Source organism: Syngnathus leptorhynchus, chromosome 1 (assembly GCF_054491065.1).
Source record: "Syngnathus leptorhynchus isolate UIUO chromosome 1, UIUO_Slep, whole genome shotgun sequence".
NCBI lineage: Eukaryota > Metazoa > Chordata > Actinopteri > Syngnathiformes > Syngnathidae > Syngnathus > Syngnathus leptorhynchus.
In genome coordinates, this window is record NC_141195.1 from 6,694,721 (window position 1) to 6,712,685 (window position 17,965).

At 42.2% G+C, this 17,965-nt stretch overlaps 4 protein-coding genes across 14 annotated transcripts in view; 2 read left to right on the forward strand and 2 right to left on the reverse strand.

Annotated features, from left to right (window-relative positions):
• The first annotated feature begins 31 nt into the window (after nt 1–31).
• On the forward strand, nt 32–5,710 carry cnbpa (CCHC-type zinc finger, nucleic acid binding protein a). 4 transcript variants are annotated; one of them, XM_085938739.1, is made up of 5 exons: nt 32–157; nt 3,765–3,891; nt 4,031–4,096; nt 4,244–4,439; nt 4,729–5,710. In XM_085938739.1, the coding sequence occupies exons 2-5, from the start codon at nt 3,768–3,770 to the stop codon at nt 4,838–4,840; spliced, it is 498 nt and encodes a 165-aa protein (XP_085794865.1). In that variant the 5' UTR covers nt 32–157; nt 3,765–3,767; the 3' UTR covers nt 4,841–5,710. The 4 variants fall into 4 exon arrangements, with proteins under 4 accessions (XP_085794865.1, XP_085794775.1, XP_085794618.1 ...); XM_085938649.1 differs by lacking the exon at nt 32–157 and adding an exon at nt 478–501; XM_085938492.1 differs by lacking the exon at nt 32–157 and adding an exon at nt 2,455–2,594.
• A 561-nt stretch (nt 5,711–6,271) lies between these two features.
• LOC147061620 (haloacid dehalogenase-like hydrolase domain-containing 5) lies at nt 6,272–10,659 on the forward strand. The gene is made up of 8 exons (XM_085920898.1): nt 6,272–6,480; nt 7,397–7,600; nt 7,682–7,794; nt 7,892–7,985; nt 8,896–8,929; nt 9,061–9,235; nt 9,337–9,525; nt 9,636–10,659. The coding sequence occupies exons 1-8, from the start codon at nt 6,364–6,366 to the stop codon at nt 10,030–10,032; spliced, it is 1,323 nt and encodes a 440-aa protein (XP_085777024.1). The 5' UTR covers nt 6,272–6,363; the 3' UTR covers nt 10,033–10,659.
• An 11-nt stretch (nt 10,660–10,670) lies between these two features.
• Nucleotides 10,671–13,321, reverse strand: gp9 (glycoprotein IX platelet). The gene is made up of 2 exons (XM_085920912.1): nt 13,234–13,321; nt 10,671–11,996 (listed from the first exon to the last, which is right to left on the reverse strand). Exon 2 carries the CDS (start codon nt 11,993–11,995, stop codon nt 11,264–11,266), a length of 732 nt encoding a protein of 243 aa, XP_085777038.1. The 5' UTR covers nt 11,996; nt 13,234–13,321; the 3' UTR covers nt 10,671–11,263.
• The window catches only part of LOC147061622 (IQ motif and SEC7 domain-containing protein 1-like), a 77,294-nt gene continuing 72,102 nt past the window's right edge, over nt 12,774–17,965 (reverse strand). For 6 of the 8 annotated variants that reach the window (XM_085920837.1, XM_085920847.1, XM_085920829.1 and 3 more), the window contains one exon: nt 13,783–16,997. In XM_085920837.1, the coding sequence (XP_085776963.1) occupies nt 16,470–16,997 (528 nt within the window). In that variant the 3' untranslated portion in view covers nt 13,783–16,469. Of the gene's footprint in view, nt 13,329–13,782; nt 16,998–17,965 lie in introns of those variants that run through there. The other 2 variants (XM_085920880.1, XM_085920887.1) reach the window with 2 other exon arrangements.

The following is a 17,965-nucleotide window of genomic DNA, read 5'->3' on the forward strand; positions in this document are numbered from 1 at the left end:
AGGCCAGGGAGGTCATCGTGTATTTTCACAACGTTCTAGATTGCATTTATTAATAATCCAGCTAATAATAAGTACTCTATGGTGTACTTAAAAAAAAATCATCAAGGATCGACCCAGACTACCGGGCTGCAGAAAATACTGAACAAAATAAACTCAAGTAAGTGCGCCATCATCTGGACATTTGAGGGCAATGCAACGGGATTTTCATGTAGCGCTAAAAGTAATTCAATAGAGATTCTGGCCTTGAAATTTTAAATTCAGCCGTTGTCCCCCACCTTTATTTATTTAATTTCTTTACAGTCGATATTTTTTTCATCTAATTATTTCATTGCCCTGCATTTTAAATTGAGCAAAAAAGACATTGAAATCAGAAGTCACAGTAAACAATCCATCCATCCAGTTTCTAAACTACTGTTTGTGGTTGCGGGTGAGCTATAGCCAATCCCATCTGACATCTGGAAAAAGTCGGACTAATTATTTATTTACCATTAATTTATTCAGGTAAGGCAATTAAAACTGATTCTCATTTACATTACCTACCTGGCAGCAGGCAGCAGAGTCAAAAAAAAAAATACATATATAAAAAAGCCCACATTGCCTGCATCGAAGTCAGGCAAATGTACCAAAATGAAAATAGCAAATCTATTTTGCAGAAAATATAAAGTAGACACACTTGATTTAAATAGTAGGCCACACGTGTAATCATTGGGCAACAACCAATCAAACTTAATCGTGGAAGGCACGAGACTTGGACTTGAACTTATGAACTTATTTAGGCAATAAAAAGTGGAGAATGTATGGGATTTTTAATTATTCATTGTCAATTGCATATATGGATGAAACACTTAGTACCTTACAGAAGTTCGGAATTTTAAATAATAAATTGGTATAGTATAGTGTATTTTCGAACAAGACTGTCCAAGTGTACACTCATCATGTGGTGATCACCATTTCTGAAGTGTCAATTTCTGCTTACCCAGAGAGCCCCCCCAAATGTTAAATGACTGCTGGGGCTTGTCCAAACTGGAGTTGATTTATGGCATAAAAACCACTTTATCGGCATCCGTATCAATGTCTTCATTGATCCTGACTCCAGGATGAATTGCTGTGTTGAGAAGCGGAAGTAGACTATGATGTAAAAAAAATATCTCAAAATAACTGTGCACTTACTCCCAACCCATCTAATTTTACATCTACATTTAGAAAAATGACATTCAATCTAGCAAAGGTCAGAAGTGTTAATATTGTTCCTATGATAATAAGGATAGGGCTTAGTCACTGTGGAATATTTTAAGGTACTCCTCCCTGTGTATATGAGGAGCATTGCCTCATATTTCTAAAGCATATAACACATGTAATTGAATGGATTATGTAAATGTTACATTTACAATACAAAACAGTAATTACCATCGACAGTGTAGCATTCCACCTTAAGTGTGGAGCAGACTGCATCTTTCCTTCATATTGATTTTGACCGAGCACTCATGTTTGTTTGTTTGTTTGTTTGTTTGTTTGTTTGTTTGTTTGTTTGTTTGTTTGTTGGAATCCTTCGAGGCAGTCATTCATTCCACAAAATATGATTGTTCTGTCACTGTTCTCTTGTATTTGGAAAGATAATTTCAAAGATATTTTCTAACTCTTCAACCCTCTGCACGTCATAATGTTAAAATAAATGCTGAATGCTGAAGTAATCAAATAAAATAATACAATTTGTTTATTATTATTATTATTATTATTATTATTATTATTATTATTATTATTATTAGTCGTCATCCAGGTTAGTCAATTTAAGGAAGCGAATGGTCTCTTGACCTGCTGATTGGTTCATTCATAGAGGCGGTGTCCAGACCTTTTTGCTTTTCATTGGTTGTTGTCAGAGCACGCGGCCAATCCCTGCGTAGGTTGTTACTCGTTTCCGTGAATGACAATTCAGGAACTCCTGCTCATGCTCACACCGTGGTGATGTGAATTCCAGTTCTTTTAGGTGAACTGAATTTTTAGAATCAGTTCACTCAAAAGATTTGTTCAAACAAATCTTTCAACGGCGAAATGGCACCTACTGGTTGAAGTCATCAATCCTTCCATTTTCTGAACCACTTAGTCCCCACGGGGGTCGCGGGCGTGCTGGAGCCTATCCCAACCGTCATCGGGCAGCAGGCGGGGGCCACCCTGAACTGGTTGCCAGCCAATCGCAGGGCACACAGAGACAAACAACCATCCACACACGCACTCACACCTAGTGGCAATTTGGAGTGCTCAATCGGCCTACCAAGCATGTTTTGGGGATGTGGGAGGAAACCGGAGTGCCCAGAGAAAACCCATGCGGGCTCGGGGAGAACATGCAAACTCCACACAGGGAGGGCCGGAGGTGGAATCGAACCCGCACCCTCTTAACTGTGAGGCGGACGTGCTACCCAGAAGTCATATGAACTGAAAAAAGAACGAATCACTTTAGGAAGTGAATTGTTCACTCTCGTTCACTGAAAACATTCGTTCTTTTGAACAAATCGTTCACTCACGAGCCAACACCATCACACCGCATGTAGCGCAAAAGAAGGAGGCGTAAACACTGACAGAGCTTTATAGCTATCGAGGTAAGAAATGAACCGCAATTGTCCACTGCTCGTAAAATATTTAATACCGACGGATGCCAAATATTTAACGAGTACGAATTACTCTACCTGGTGAATTGGAGCATTGGTCCGCTTTTAGTCAACTTGGTCGGTTAGAGCTCGTTTACGGAGCGTCAGGACCTCAGTCAGGCCTGCTAACAGTAGGCCGCCTCAACGACTTTGGCGTGTTTTTCTTGCGCGGAAAATAGGTAAAATTGCTTGTAAAAACTCAACGCAAAGCGTTTAATGAAGCAGTGAAAATGTTTCTTTGCCGGAGAAAGTCTTTTTGTGTCGGAGGCGGGAGCTTTATCGTCGACTGAAACGTGCCTTTCAGTCGTGATGGTGCGTTGGAGAGCTAGCATGTGTTAGCATGAATGTTGTGTCTCTCGATTGCGCAGCAACATCAACGTGACTAGGCCCACGTTAGCATAGCTTCAATTTTAGCATTGAATTGATTTCCACGGCGTCATCGACGCAGTTTCTAAGTTTGGGTCATCGTTTGGTTAAACATTTAGGCAAACGTTATTTTAGTCCGGTTAAAAGGGCGAGCTTTACAATCTTGGCAAATGTTAAACGCACATGTAACTACGACATGCTGTCATGGCCATTTTGATTTGGCGCTCTGCATTGGACGATTGAAAGTGATTTCAAAGCTTGTACACGAAACTCGTGGGCAAACTCCCGTTGGGGTTGGTGCAACAAGATTTCTTAACGTCTGACAAGTCAGATTATTGAAAACAAACGTTGCAAAACGTAATTTAACACCTGTCCACCGTTGGGCACTACAGATGAGGTGATTGATTACACATTAACCCTCAGTCTTCCCGACTTGATGTCTTCAGCACCAAATGGATGTTCGGCCAAAGGTGTTCACAGCATGAGTCCATCCTGTAAGTTAGCTGGATAGTTGTAGATGAAGCCGAAACCTTTAAGGTTAGAGCTACCTCCTTGTTGGTTGTAGATAAGGAAAACCCTTGCCCAGGTCATAGCCTGCTCGATGTGCGCGGCTTCTGTGTCCATCCCAAATAAGCATAGATTAAATTCAATGCTTGTTTTTCTAGTTAAAATTTGGAATCCAATCAGTGGATTTGGTTCTTTTTCAAGCTGTGTGAATGTAATGGTATTTATAATGTGCTGTGTTTGTTTACTCAGGTTATGGAGATGAGCTGCAGCAGCGAGTGCTTCGGATGTGGCCGTCCAGGGCACTGGATCAAACATTGCCCAAATGTGTGCGGCAGTGGTTCACGAGGACGTGGGCGAGGCAGGGGGCGAGGCAAGGGTATGAAATTCTACTTAGGCTACACCATCAAAGGATTTTTACAACATATTTTCATTGCATACTTTATTTGGCGATTTGGCCCTTGCATGATCAAGTAATGTAAATGTAATGTTTTAACCCTCGGTGTGTGTCCATCCAGACTTGACCTGCTATCGGTGCGGAGACCCAGGGCACTTGGCCAGGGACTGTGACCAACCAGAGGATGGTGAGCACTGCCATCCACTTATTCAAGATGGCCATTGAAGTTTTGATTGCGCTATTCAAGCACCATGTCAGTCAGTTAATATCCGTTGGGAAGCTGTTGACACCTTGGGACCGTCCTTGTTTTTTTTATTCCCCTCCTCCTGCTCAGCGTGCTACAACTGCCACAGGACTGGCCACATTTCTCGTGAATGTACTGAGCCCAAAAAGGAGAGGGAGCAACTCTGCTACACCTGTGGCAAGTCCGGTCACATGGCCCGTGATTGCGATGCCAATGAGCAGAAGTGCTACACCTGCGGCGGCTTCGGCCACATCCAAAAGCTTTGTGACAAGGTGAAATGTTACAGGTGAGTATTGGCTATCTTGTGCTATTGTCGTGGTGTGGCCCTAAAGTCACATCCGATCCCACTCAGCAGCAAACCACCACGGTTTTGAAATCGGCAAAATGTTGCGTTTACAGCAGAATTTGTCAAGGTAGCAAACAGTTTGCCAAATTTTGAACTTGTAAAAGAAAAGTATGCGGGCATCCTCCCCATGTCTGGTGAACATCTGCGACCTTGAACGAACGCAACATTTGCTATCTTTGAAAACATTGTTCTCAGCTCAGGTGCTTAACTGAGCTATTGTCACCCGTAGGTGTGGAGAGATTGGTCATGTCGCCGTGCACTGCACTAAATCCAGTGAGACCAACTGCTACAAATGTGGAAAGGCGGGCCACCTGGCAAAAGAGTGCGATGAAACTGCATAATCGGTGCCCCCCCTGTTGCCCCTCCTTTTTTTCAGATTGATGGTTGGTTGTATTATTTTTCTCTGAGTCCTCTTCACTGGCCAAAGGTTGGCCAATAGAGGCTAGTCCGGGCCAGTGAACCTCTCGACATGTAACGAAAGGGGTGAAAAAAAAAATCTTTCTGCATTCAACACAAAAATGTTTTAGTTTGGTAGCGGTGTTATGTATAATGCTTTGTTAAAGGACCCCCCTTTCCAAGCCGCTGGTGATCAGAGATTAATCAATGGGACTAAACTTTGGAAACTGTAGGACCTCTGAGCTCGTGGAAGTAAATATCTTGTCAAGAGATGAAAGGGAGTAAAACCAAAACCAGACTTCCATGTGTTGTGATTTTGGTTTGTTTTAGTGGGTTGAGTTGGCCAAGGAGAGAATGACATTGAAACATTTCATATCATGATGCATTTCAGCACTACACGCAGCTAAGAAGGAGCCGACATTTGTTCTTGCAAAGATACAACAAAGCATTTCGGAGGTATCAAAGGAGGAACTTCTATTCTAGAACTCTGTTTACAATTTAAAGAAAATAAACTTGCTAGGCCGGGATAGGTGTTTTCCTTTAAAATGGCCTTAATTCTTTTTTTGTTTTGTTCTTTTTATCTTGACAAATTTAAAACACCGTGACCAGTTGTCACAACAGGTGAATTTGGAGTTATTTGGGAATGAAAAGTTTTCACAGAAATCAAAATGTTATTTTTGTACAATATCACTTAGACTACTGTATAAATGCCATTTGCTTGTACTCAGTTTTTAAGTCGGAAGGAAAGTGCAACTGAAGTCCTAGAAAATAGAAATGTAATTTTAAACTATCAATAAAGCTGGAGGAGCACGGAGTGGACTGTCTGAATTCTTTTGAGTTGTTTTATTAACTGTTTTTGGCTAATAGTCATGTTTTACATCTTATGCTGAGCTTTATGTACGGTTATGTTACATGTACAAAATAGCGCATACATTTTGCATGTATAATTTTAGTTGCACTTGATATCATTCGCACGCAAGAAGCTCAATAAAACTCGAAAGATGATCATGTATGTAGCGTGTTGACAGATCAGCTCAGGTTTTCCTGTCAAATGTCATCCCCTGCGGCAAATGAGAAGCGCGCAGTAAAATGGAGAACCTGAGTGGAGCCACAGTAGAACGCACGCAAGGAATCGCTGCAAGTAAATCTCACTATGTGACTCAAGCATGGACGTGAAATTACACCGATAATAGTAGGAAGCGTTTGTGTGAGCATCTTTTGTGATCCGTTGCTTTAGAAAACAACACTCGTAGTGTTTTCACCTCGATGTCTAAAATGGCAGCGGGTTTTTTTTTTTCTTCGAGACTCTGCTCCTCCTCCTGCTTGGATCATAATGCGTCATGTGACGCCACAGGGCCATCGGCCAGTCACATTAGAGCATAAAACGTCAAAGGAGAAAACAAGGGGCTGGAGCCAGCCGGCTCGTTCGAGCTCAACCGATTTTCTGGCTCAGCAAGACGGTCGGGAAATGTGGGGACTCCTGCCATTGTACCGGGGCCTTTGCTCCGGCAGGGCTGGCCGTCACGCGAGGCCAATCGCTGCAATATTCGGTTCTCGATGCGGCTTTTGCGGAACTAATAGCAAGGTACGGATGGAACGGCTCCCGAGTTTGGGTTTTGCCTAGAATAAAGGATGTTGACAAGGCGATCGCTGGTTTGTGCCGTTACATTTCCTTAAGGATCATCGAATTCAGACTGTTTAATGCTACGTGTGTTTTGGAATGTGCACTGCTGGCGACCACAAAAGAGGACCCAAACTTGTTTTGTTTGGCCTATTCGATCAGCGACATTGCTCTAATGTGTTGTTTCCAGATTTTATTGTCACACTGGACCACACTGAAGGTTGCTGCTCAAAGTTGTTTTGGCGCATCGCACTGCCATGTTACTTAAAGCGCTCACACACACACACACGCGAGATGCGGCTCTTTGTGAGTCCTGCATCCAAATAACACAATACACAATAACACAAAACATAAAAAGACCCCCAGATATTTTTACAAGTTGTACATTGTCACGTTTATACCCGACTTTTAAATTGTTGCAAATATATTATTAAACAGAATAAGAATACTGAACATTTAAGTATAAACTGCTGAATCAGGTCATATTGGTCATCAACCAGATTAGTGTAATGTGTTGACATACAGCTCAACATCAGACTTATTATAGTTGGCAGCACTTTTTGCAACATTTGTGTTGTGTTGTGTGCGTGTGTGTGCGTGTGTGCGCGCGCGTGTGTGTGTGTGTGTGTGTGTGTGTGTGTGTGTGTGTGTATGCATGTACGTATGTATGTATGTATGTATGTATGTATATTATGTATGTTATGTATGGTATGTATGTATGGTATGTATGGTATGTATGTATGTGTGTGTATATATATATATATATATATATATATATATATATATATATATATATATATATATATATATGAATGGCAACTGTCTTTTTCACAAGTAAATGCAAAGTGGTTCTAAGGTATCCAATGTGTTTTGTTTTCAGCCACAGCCAAACTTTGGTTTGTTGTTTGACATTGATGGCGTTCTCCTCCGTGGAAGGATGCTGATCCCTGCTGCCAAAAAGGCCTTTGAGAAGTTAGTGGACTCCCAAGGACAGTTTGTAGTGCCGCTGGTGTTTGTTACAAATGCTGGGAATTGCCTCAGGCAAACAAAAGCAGATCAGCTCTCCCACATCCTCGGCGTACCAGTGAGTTGATAAAGAACATGTTGGTTTAGTTATCCATTCATTCAGTCATTCTATTTATGAACTGCTTCATACTCATTACAGATCACTCAAGATCAAGTCATTATGTCACACAGTCCACTGCGGATGTTCAAGAAATTCCATGACAAGTGTGTGCTGGTGTCAGGTCAAGGACCAGTTCTGGAAATTGCCAAAAAGTATCCTTCATTGATTATTATCATTATTATTATTAATTATGATCTGTTGAAATGGCTGTAATTTCAATGATGTTTTTCCTTAATTCTCTCTCCTCAGTCTGGGCTTCAATAACGTCATCAGTATTGACATGCTGAGGGAATCGTTTCCACTTCTGGACATGGTGGACCACAACAGGAGACCCAAACTACCGGTGAGAGGATCACATCAGTCCATCAGTTTAGCTATTTAAAATAACAGCTGTTAAAAGGTTTGTCCTGGTTAAAAACATAAAATGATGGTGTGTCAAAGTGCTTTACAAAGCCAAGTTCATTAACTCATTTTAAAACGGACCTATGTATTAATCCAGAATATTGTGTCATTGTGGACAATAAAATATGACCTGTTCTGGCTTGAAATCGAAAATTATGATTCAATGTTCAGAGCGAAGAAATGTAATACTTTCTGAGCCTTTTAATAGGAAAATATTTACCTTTCATTTTTAAGTATGGTAATCAATTCAGAAATGCTCACATTGTCATTTTTACTCCCAAATTTATATCCTGATTTCCATGATAATAATTTCTAAACATATTGTTCAGTTTTCATTTGCTGTTTGAAGCAGTCTATAAAGAATAATTGATTTACATTCAAATTTTTATACCATGTAAATAGTTTTTTTTTCCCCAATTGTGAGAAACAATGAACATGTACATTCATGCGAATTTTAAAGCATTTTTGGTTAGAAGATCTATTTACAGCAATTGTTATACATAATTGCATATATGCATTGTAAATGTATGAAAAACCTTGAAAGAGGACTGCCTTTCATGTTCTTGCCAAATCAAAAATAATATTTAAAATAGCTATATCTTCCAGAAATATTTCAATTAGATCTTTCTCTAAAATCGCTCAGCTCTCTTGTCGACAGTAATCACGCTTCAGCAAACCTAAGTCATGTCATGTCAAGTCACACTGCATCAAATCACATTAGAAATGTCAACCCTCTCAGTCACCACATTAAAAAAAAAAAAAGTGTCCCTGAAAAGATAAGGATGTGCAAATGAACTTAAAAGTATCACTCAACATTACATTAAAGTTAAAGTTCATTTATCTCTTTGCAGTCCAATCCTGTAGGTAACCTTCCCAAGGTTGAGGGTGAGTATTCTTTCCTTCTCTGGAAGATCTCAAAAAGCCTCCAAAAGGATTTTGAAGCCACATTTAATAATTTATCCACCATGCTTGTTTGTTAAAAACAATCTTTTTCTGATATCATTTCATCCTTGCAGCCGTGGTTCTGTTCGGGGAGCCAATTCGATGGGAGACCAATCTCCAGCTCATCGTAGATGTTTTGCTCACCAATGGCAATCTCAGTACCCTTCACCAAACCCAAAATGTACCTCACCTGCCACTGTTGGCTTGCAACATGGACCTGTTATGGATGGCCGAGGCACAGTCTCCAAGGTAAATGTCCTGCTTCAGTAAGTTTCATTGTTTTGGAAATAATTGATAAAAGTTATTCATCAGTTTATTTTATTTTTTTTACCCTCCCTATTTTGTATCAGATTTGGCCATGGCACATTTCTTGTGTGCTTAGAGAATATCTATAAAAAGATCACAGGTAAAGACCTCAAGTATGAGGCCCTGATGGGAAAACCAAGTGAGCTGACCTACCATTTCGCTGAGTTCCTCATTCGAGGTCAGGCCATGCAGAGGCAGTGGGAACGTCCCATCACATCCCTCTATGCTATAGGGTAAGCTTTTTTGGGGTGCACATAGGCAAATCAATAAATGCAATTGTTTCCTTTTTCATGGACATTATCTGGAAGTGCTGAATAATGCCCCCCCCCTGTTGTCTTTGTAGGGATAATCTAATGACTGACATCTACGGCGCTAATTTGTACAACCGCTACCTGGACGTGAGAGTTGCCAGAAAAAGCCCCAAAGCCATGGCCAAGATGGCGGCCGCCACAGGCTCCACCGCCGCAGTGCCCGCGGAGGATGACGTCGATAACATGTGGGAGAGCGAGCTGGCGTTGCCCGCTGCCACTTCTTGTAAATCGGTCTTAGTCTGCACGGGCGTGTACAACCCCACAGCTGAGGTGCCAAATGACGCCAGCCACTGCATCAAAGAGACAGTTTTCCACGGCCACCGGGACTTTCGCTTCGACCCTGCTCTGGTGGAACCGGGCCACATCGTGCAAGATGTGGCTGAAGCCGTCGAGCTCATTTTTGAGAAAGAAAGGTTTGTGCCTCAATAGAGAACGTGATTAAGGGAGGGTAGACTCGCCCGTTACACTGTGGACGTTGTTTAACCAACCACCGAGGGCTTGAAACTCTCAGAAGTGGGCGGAATAGGAAAAAAAAAAAAAAAAAAGCTTCTATTGCAGTAAGCTGATATCTGGCTTTTTGTGATAGTTGCTTGGTTTTCTTTAATAGAACTGCCTTGTTTTACTCTATTCAATATTTTTTAGTCCACATTGATGTTGGTCCTAAGAAAACCTGAGATCATCCTATATTTGTTACAAGAGTTTACTGTTTTTATTAAGCATTGGACCATTGTTGAGGCTACCTTTGAGCATAGCACTGCAATTGTTTACATGTTTTAACCCCTAAAAGAAATCTATGCATGATCATGACAAACCTGTACTGTATGAACAAACTGTTGGCTGTGCAATATTGTCCCCGAATACCTTTGCATTGTGCATACTTAGGAAAGAGAGACTTGAGCAGTATTTTCATCTTTGTCTCATGTTACCTGTTCAGTTACATACAAACCCTACCTTTAACATCAAAACTTCACTTTGTTATCCATATTTGACTATTTTGTAATGTTTTCTTCATTGTAAATAGTGTCACTTCAAAAATATATATGGAGTCATTGCAAACGAGTGTAATCTTTTAATCAGCCATATGGACCTGTAATTATCTGCTATAGAATAAGCTATGGAGCTCCAGAACTTTCTTTGCAACAATATGTTCTATGCGCCTTACTAGACTAAACACAGTATGCTGATTAATATTTTGTTTGTCGAATATGAATAAAGCAAGCAAAATCCACCTGTTTCTATCCACTTGGGTCAGTGGCCATTTTGCAATTTGCTGTTGACGGAAAGATATCACAGAGCCTAAAGTTTGGTTTTGTGACATTTGCAAAATGAGCCCTGAGGCACTTGCGATGTCATTTTTAGTCGACAGCAAGTGGCGAAACGGCCCCCTCTGTAAGATGAATAATCTTTTGTTCCTGCTTAATTCATATCCCACAAACAATAGTAATCAGAATACCATGATTGGACACGCACTGCAAATACATTTTCTGACTTTAATTTACATGAACTTAGGGATCAGTTCCTAAGACTGCCTTAAAGTACAAGAAAATAATGGAACACTTCAAATGTACCATTCAAATGATTCCATCTTTATTATTATAGAAGAGTCTTCAATTTGAACTTTTGTAGTGTAGTTTTCATAAAATGTCTTCCAAGAGGTGCCTCAGATAGCCTTAATCTTAATATTGTGTTTCTTCTGCAACACATCAAGCACCTGTGGAAGTAACTCCACGTTGACAGGATGCCTTTCTAGATCCTCAGTGAGTAGTTGAAAATGTTGATTGGCAGCTGACAATCTCCTCCTGTGTCTCACCCGCAGTGGATGCAAAGAGTCAGCTTTGAGTTGCGAGTGTCTTTCCTCAATGTTAAGAGTGATGGTGCACTTTTTGGCCAGTCTCAGGCTCCACAGAAGCAGAACAACGAGGCAGCTGAGCATTACTCCCATCACGGCAGCAGAGGTGATACTACCGCAGGTTCTCGGGGCGCACGGGATAAAGTAGTCATCAGTGAGTTCTGTGATAGCTTTCTGAGTCACTGAGCTGGGACTGAAGCATATGGGCTCCTGAGAGACCGCAGCCCTGTTCCTCAAAAGCCAGTTCCTCACGTATTCAATGCCGCAGTCACAGTGGAAAGGATTACCGGCAAGGGAGACACGTCGAAGGCCCAGCGCTTTGTCAAACAGGCCCGAGGGGATGGTGATGAGGCCGATATCCTCCGCCAGGAGCTCCGTGGTGTCTGATGGCAGAGGAGGCAACTCTCTAAGGTCAGGAGAGGTGCAGTTGATGAGCAAACCAGCAGGGTGGAGGGTTGTGCATAGGCAGGCCTGACCAAGAGCCGGTGCGGTGTGCAGTGCGGCCCAGAACAGGAGGTGTGCTAGTACCGCACTGGAAAGCATCCTGAAAGATCACAAAAGTGAATGAATAAATTTATAGCACAACGGAAATGTGGAACATAACGTTCCCATGACAATTTCAGTTTCAGAAGAGCTGCATTCGACATTTGTGGTCAATTATACTCATTAAAGGAGCTTTAATGCAACATGTGGGGTTTTACGAGAGTAGTTTTGTTCAAGCTGCATTCTGCCCACTTTTTATCAGAAGCAAGGCTTTATAGAATCTCATTTACAGGACACCTGTCAGAAATAAAGCAATTGACACGTATGTAAATTGGAGTTTGTCTGCAACTTGCTCAGTGCATATTCAAAATGTGCAAGAAGAAAAGCAATCTACAAAGATTGCAAAGAATTTAAGTTGGCATAACTCATTGTTGTGTTGAATACAATAAAATGGATGAATGGCTGGATATCTTTATGTAGTGCTTACACAGCTGTTGCCATAACAAAGAGCCTTTCAGACCACACACACACACACACACACACACACACACACACACACACACACACACACACACACACACACACACACACACACACACACACACACACACACACACACAAATACAACGGAACACATCACAAGAATAGAATGGATGTCAGCATATCTGATAAACATGGGTGTCCCCAAAAATAAGAGTTAGAAATACAGTAGAGTAGGGTTTCAAACTCAGTTTCAGGTTCAAGGTAAGGTTTCAAACTCATCTAGAGTTTCAAATTAGGGTTAAGGTTCTAAAGTAGGGGTTCAAATTTAGGCTAGAGTCTCAAAGTAGGGGTTTAAATCATGTTTAGGGGTTTAAAGTTGGGTTTAAAACTAGGGTTAGGGTTTCAAAGTAGGGTTTAATACAATACTAGGGTTAGGGTTTCAAACTTGGGCTTCAAAGTAGGGTTTTAAAGTAAGATCAGGGATTTAATGGAGTGTTTAAAACTAGAGTTGGGGTTTTAAATTAAGGTTTAAATTTTGGGTGTTGGGTAGGTATTCAAAGTTTCAAATTCGGGTTAGAAATTTATATTAGCATAGGATTTCAATTCTCTGCTTCAAACCTGGCTTATAGTTTCAAAGTGGAATTTTAAACAAGGCAGTTTTAAGGGTGTATTTTGTATTTCTATAGGCCTTAGCTATAGATATTTGAAGCAGGCATCACAATCAACATGTTAAGTGTAGACAGAATTTGTATGAGGCCTTCTGAAATTTTAAGTGGTAACGCCAAAAGTAAATCAAACACCAGAAGGAAACCAACCTTTCACGGACAATCCACCAGTGCGATTTCTCATGATCTCTGTGTTGTCGACATCCTTGAATTCTTCATATTTACTCATCCGGGCCAGCATTGCACTGAGAAGATAAATACTGAATATTCAGCTCTGATGTGTTTTAGTATGACCACGGCGGCAGCGGTGAACTATGATGGGAATCCCTCTGCTCGGATGAGATAAGAGTTTATCTTTTTCAAAAAAAATAAATAAAAGAGGGCCAATGAGGCGCTCACACATTTCCTAGTAAATAACTATGGAGGCACTACACTACATCACTTATCGGGATCACTCTTTTCTATATTTATTTGTAATGGGAATTTCGATACAAACCAAACTTGATAAAAGAAAAACGTGACAGTTCAGCAAGAGCAGTGTTTTGTACTGCAGTCAAGTTACAGGTCTACTTTTAACCTGCAGGTGGCGCACCGTCGCTATTTTCGGCTGTCACTGACTACTCCGACACATTACCGACTCCTGAACTGCGTAATAGAAACCAGTCAAGTTGAGCAGGCAGAAATGACAAAAAAGCCATATCATAAGTCATATATTTGTTTATTTTGCGTTCTCAACATTGTCACAGTTGAAGTTTTACAATAACTGGGGTCTTACTGACTCACTACTCACTGTACAAACAGAATGCACACATAAATGAGGCCATTCTTGTATTTTCTTTTTTTTTTTTTCCTTCTTCTTTTAATGAGTCTCACACCAGACCAAACAGCTCGTGGTAAGATTCATTTGTCTGGTGTTGTTCTATGTGTATGTTTGCACGGAAGGAGCATGATGGAAATGGCAGCAAACTTTTCTAACAGTCAGCTTTTGATCTCTACAGCAAATGTCGATTCCCGAGACAATCGATATGTTCAGCCCTCATTCATTCTATGAGGGGATGTTTTTTTTTTTACATCCTGCAGATATCAGAATAAAGTATGGATCGTATTCACACTATGTACAATATCATATAACCACCAACTTTGGTCCCTTTACACCTTCATAAAGATAAATCCTCAATCCAAGCAATTTGCACATCCAATTCTCATATTTACACAACGAAAGCCCTCAGCTAAGGAAGTGCAACGTTCTTCATTTTATAATGTACACACAATGGCTTTGTTGATGAAATGCATGCCGAGGTTTAACATTAACCAGCCTAACACGGAAAAAAAAAACAAAAAAACAACCACACGGCAACGTTGGCAAACTCCAAACTATATTAAAAAAACAAAAAAACAAAAACCTAAGCCAGTTTCCATGATAGGCTGATCTCCTCCACCCTCCCCCCATTCTTCTCACAGTGAATAGGACGTGATGCATCGGATCCATGCAGTGCATTGTTGGGGTTCCTTTTCACAAAGAAATGACTGGAGACACGCACCAAACACGAACGGGACACGAGGGTCCAAATCATAGCAAAACACGGAACTCAATAGAAAGCAACATTCAGCTCCTGTCTGATATGTGAGAATCAGAAAGGTGAAAGCCTGACTGATGGCCATGACATTTTTTTTTCGTGACTCTTTAATATACCTGTACAACCTGAATAATTGGAACAAATTGTCTACTGTTACCAATGTGCACACTAGAATAGAATCTTATTTGTCGAATGTATAAAGTTATTCTTTACATACTCCAAGTTTCTTTGTTCAGTATACATTTCTGTGGTACAACTGCATTTATTATTAAAAGAAAGGTTATTTTATGTGCTTATCCAGCAAAATATATCTGGCCAAGAAGTAGCTACTCCTTTAATAAAATATATACACACATTCCTCCTCACTCTATCTTCCCCTTGTAGGTATTTATATACTCCTAAATAAGAGGGGGGAGGTGGGGGGGAGTTGATTTATTACCTGGACAACAGAAGACTTCCACTCTCAGTACAAGTCTGCATTTGGGAACATGATTGCACTTAAAACTTGCTATGGTAACACTGATTTGTTATACAATGTGCAGAGGACAGCCTCACATCAATAACAGTACATGCAAAAAAATCACTAGACATTCCACCAGGGCTCTGAGCCTGCAGCGAGCATTAATTTAGACAGAGAGGGGCCGAGAAACAAAAATAAATAATGACACAAAACAAACAAACAAATCGCACGAATCTTAGGGACACTTTGCCTGTTCCTAATTAGTACAAGGATATTGCACATATGATACAAAAACAAATTATTTACTATGTCAGATTTAAGTTACACACCAAAAACTTGTTTGGTGAGGGAATAGAAAAAAATAGCACAAATTAAAAAAAAAAATTCTCGTCAGATTTTCGAGTTGGATTTAATTCGTGGCGATGGCAGCTGTTGCTTATAACCTCTGCATTTCGTTCAACATTCACGCTCCAAGCCTCTGTCTAAAATATTTTACGAGTCGCAACGACAAATTTGTACTTTGAAGTGGCTCGTGGGCAAGAAGAATGAATGTAGTGCCGTTGCAACAGCTGCCATCTCAAAGCTCCTTCTCCTCCCTTGGAAAGGCCAAACTCCCAAGATAGACTAGAGGCTGATTTCCCTGCTTGCGCATCTCCAGCTTTGCTACCCCAGAGTCAGTATAATACTGATCACTTGTTGCTGATAATAATTGTAGGTATAATCTTACAAATTACTCACGACATACTGTACGGCAAGTCTTGACTAAATAGATTATGCGTTAATAATTGGCACATTTATGTATGAGCGCTAGGAGACAACACGTACAGCTGTCATCTACGGTAAATACAGCACTAGAACTAATAGAACTCAGACGTCGCTCACCTGTCCTCCGCTTTGAGTCAAATAATTATATCTTCATTACACGTGAGCTCGATCGATCGGAGGCAGGGAGAAATAGCATCCAAACTGAAAAAGTTGTGCACCACAATGTCGCCATCATTGTTGTGCCAGGGTTGTCTTTCCTCCTGATTACATGGAGGCTGTGGAAAGGGGCAGCCCGCTGATGTGTGCGCATGTGTGTGTACGGATCCACCCGCCGCCAATGATGAGGGGAGATGGTGGAGGGTGGAGGGGGGGGGCAAACCCGGAATCAAACATACTAGTAATAAAGGCCCCTGGTGGGATAGTTGTGGTCCAATTGTCCATCCTGCCTATTAGTTGGACGAGGAGCTGAAACAGTGCTTGCAGGTGGTTTCCATGGCAGCAGCAGTAAAACACAGTGGACAGGCCGTCAGTCATCCCTTTGGTGTCAGAAACCGTCCCTCGCCGGCGGCGTCGCCGTCACGTCATCACACTACGGTGCTGATGCCACTGTGTTTGCTTTTGGGTCCGCCGGGTGCCGCGCCTGCTTGCTGGCTACTGTGGTGCCCCCCACCACCACCATGCTGCGGCTGGGAGCTGTGATGAGAATGCTGGCTGTAGTGGCTGTGCTGGGCGTGCGCGGGGTAGCCAGGGTGCTTGTGGTACTGCGTGTGCGGCGGTGGGTGGTAGTGGTGATGGTGGTGGTAAGGCGGCGGGTTCTGAGGGACTTGGCAGTACTGCGGGTGGTGGCCGTGGTGCGGCAGGGGCGCGCCGTGCACCACCTGCGCCGTGTGGTGCAGGTTGGTCGGGTGGGGCTTGTGGGAGATGAGCGTGGGGTGGCCGGGCGGGGGGTGATGCCCGTGGCTCTGGGAGGACGGTTTGCCTCTCTTGCTGCCAAATAGCGAGCCCAGGATGGAGGTGGATGCCGAGTTGGGGAGGGGAGGATGCTCGCGTGACGTCCCCTCGCGAGGGGTGGCGGCTCTTCGGCGCGTGTGCGGGCTGCTAATGATGGACCCCTGCGGGGATATAGGCAACAGCACGCACGTCAGACGTAAAGCAAAACAATCGGCTCTTCTGGAGGTGTCTTATTTTAAGTAGCAAAATGTTTTCAGGCATGCAAATGACAAAACGGAAATGTCTTCATGGTCTGCAGAAGAAACAGTTGAACTCGGGGAGAGGGGGGGGGGGGAGGAGTGTCAAAGGCGACTTGAGAAATATCACGGTAATAGCGCGTCTCCTGAGGACGTGTGGCAGAGTCACACATGCATCTTGTTAAAGTAAACAGAAGTCAGCGCGTGGACGCATGCAGAGGACGTGACAGGCCGACTCAAGGGCAGGACACTTCACGACAGGCCTGACCGTCCCCCCACCCCACCCCTTTTGTTGTCAATACGCACGCATTAACTCTCATCCTCTGACTCATGCTTAAGCTCAGACTCAAGGAAGCCGACCCGCATGATGCCTTTAAAAGCAGAATGACATTTTTCAGGGTTCCAGACTTGAACACAACACAAGAACTCATGGGCAAATGGTGCGAGTGAGAGACCAGTGAATGAAATCCATTAATCATTATTTCGTCTGCCCAGCAGTAAATTGCAGACTGTGAAAAGCCCCATGATTCCATCCTTCCTAACGTTACTTCGAAGTTGTGGGTGAAGAGAACTCTGGACAGCGAGAGAGAGAGAGTCTACAAAAGACTAGTTGGTGTCTTATTGAGCTACCCGCCTGAGAGAAGAGCAACCAAATGAAAACCGCTTGGATGGGAGTGAATGGAAGACAGAGACAGGCGACGAGGAAGGGATTAGTCGAGTCATGCTTTGCTGAGGATATGACTTTTGGTCAAAATGGCATGACCAAAACTGGAGCTGTTTGGCTTCCGAAATAAAGGGGGAGGGGTGGGATCAGAGGCAGGCAACCCATGCATGCACACTACACGGAGGCAAGCAGGTGTAAGGCATCCCAGGAAGAAAAAATACATGATCCA

Excerpts from the sequence above, each read along its gene's own strand:
- cnbpa (XM_085938739.1), top strand. The coding sequence starts at position 3,768 with ATGGAGATGAGCTGCAGCAGCGAGTGCTTCGGATGTGGCCGTCCAGGG. Across the intron at positions 3,892-4,030 it reads AGGCAGGGGGCGAGGCAAGG|ACTTGACCTGCTATCGGTGC; the intron begins GTATGAAATTCT and ends GTGTCCATCCAG. Across the intron at positions 4,440-4,728 it reads GACAAGGTGAAATGTTACAG|GTGTGGAGAGATTGGTCATG; the intron begins GTGAGTATTGGC and ends TGTCACCCGTAG.
- gp9 (XM_085920912.1), bottom strand. The coding sequence starts at position 11,995 with ATGCTTTCCAGTGCGGTACTAGCACACCTCCTGTTCTGGGCCGCACTG.
- LOC147061620 (XM_085920898.1), top strand. The coding sequence starts at position 6,364 with ATGTGGGGACTCCTGCCATTGTACCGGGGCCTTTGCTCCGGCAGGGCT. Across the intron at positions 7,601-7,681 it reads CCCACATCCTCGGCGTACCA|ATCACTCAAGATCAAGTCAT; the intron begins GTGAGTTGATAA and ends TACTCATTACAG. Across the intron at positions 9,526-9,635 it reads ACATCCCTCTATGCTATAGG|GGATAATCTAATGACTGACA; the intron begins GTAAGCTTTTTT and ends TTGTCTTTGTAG.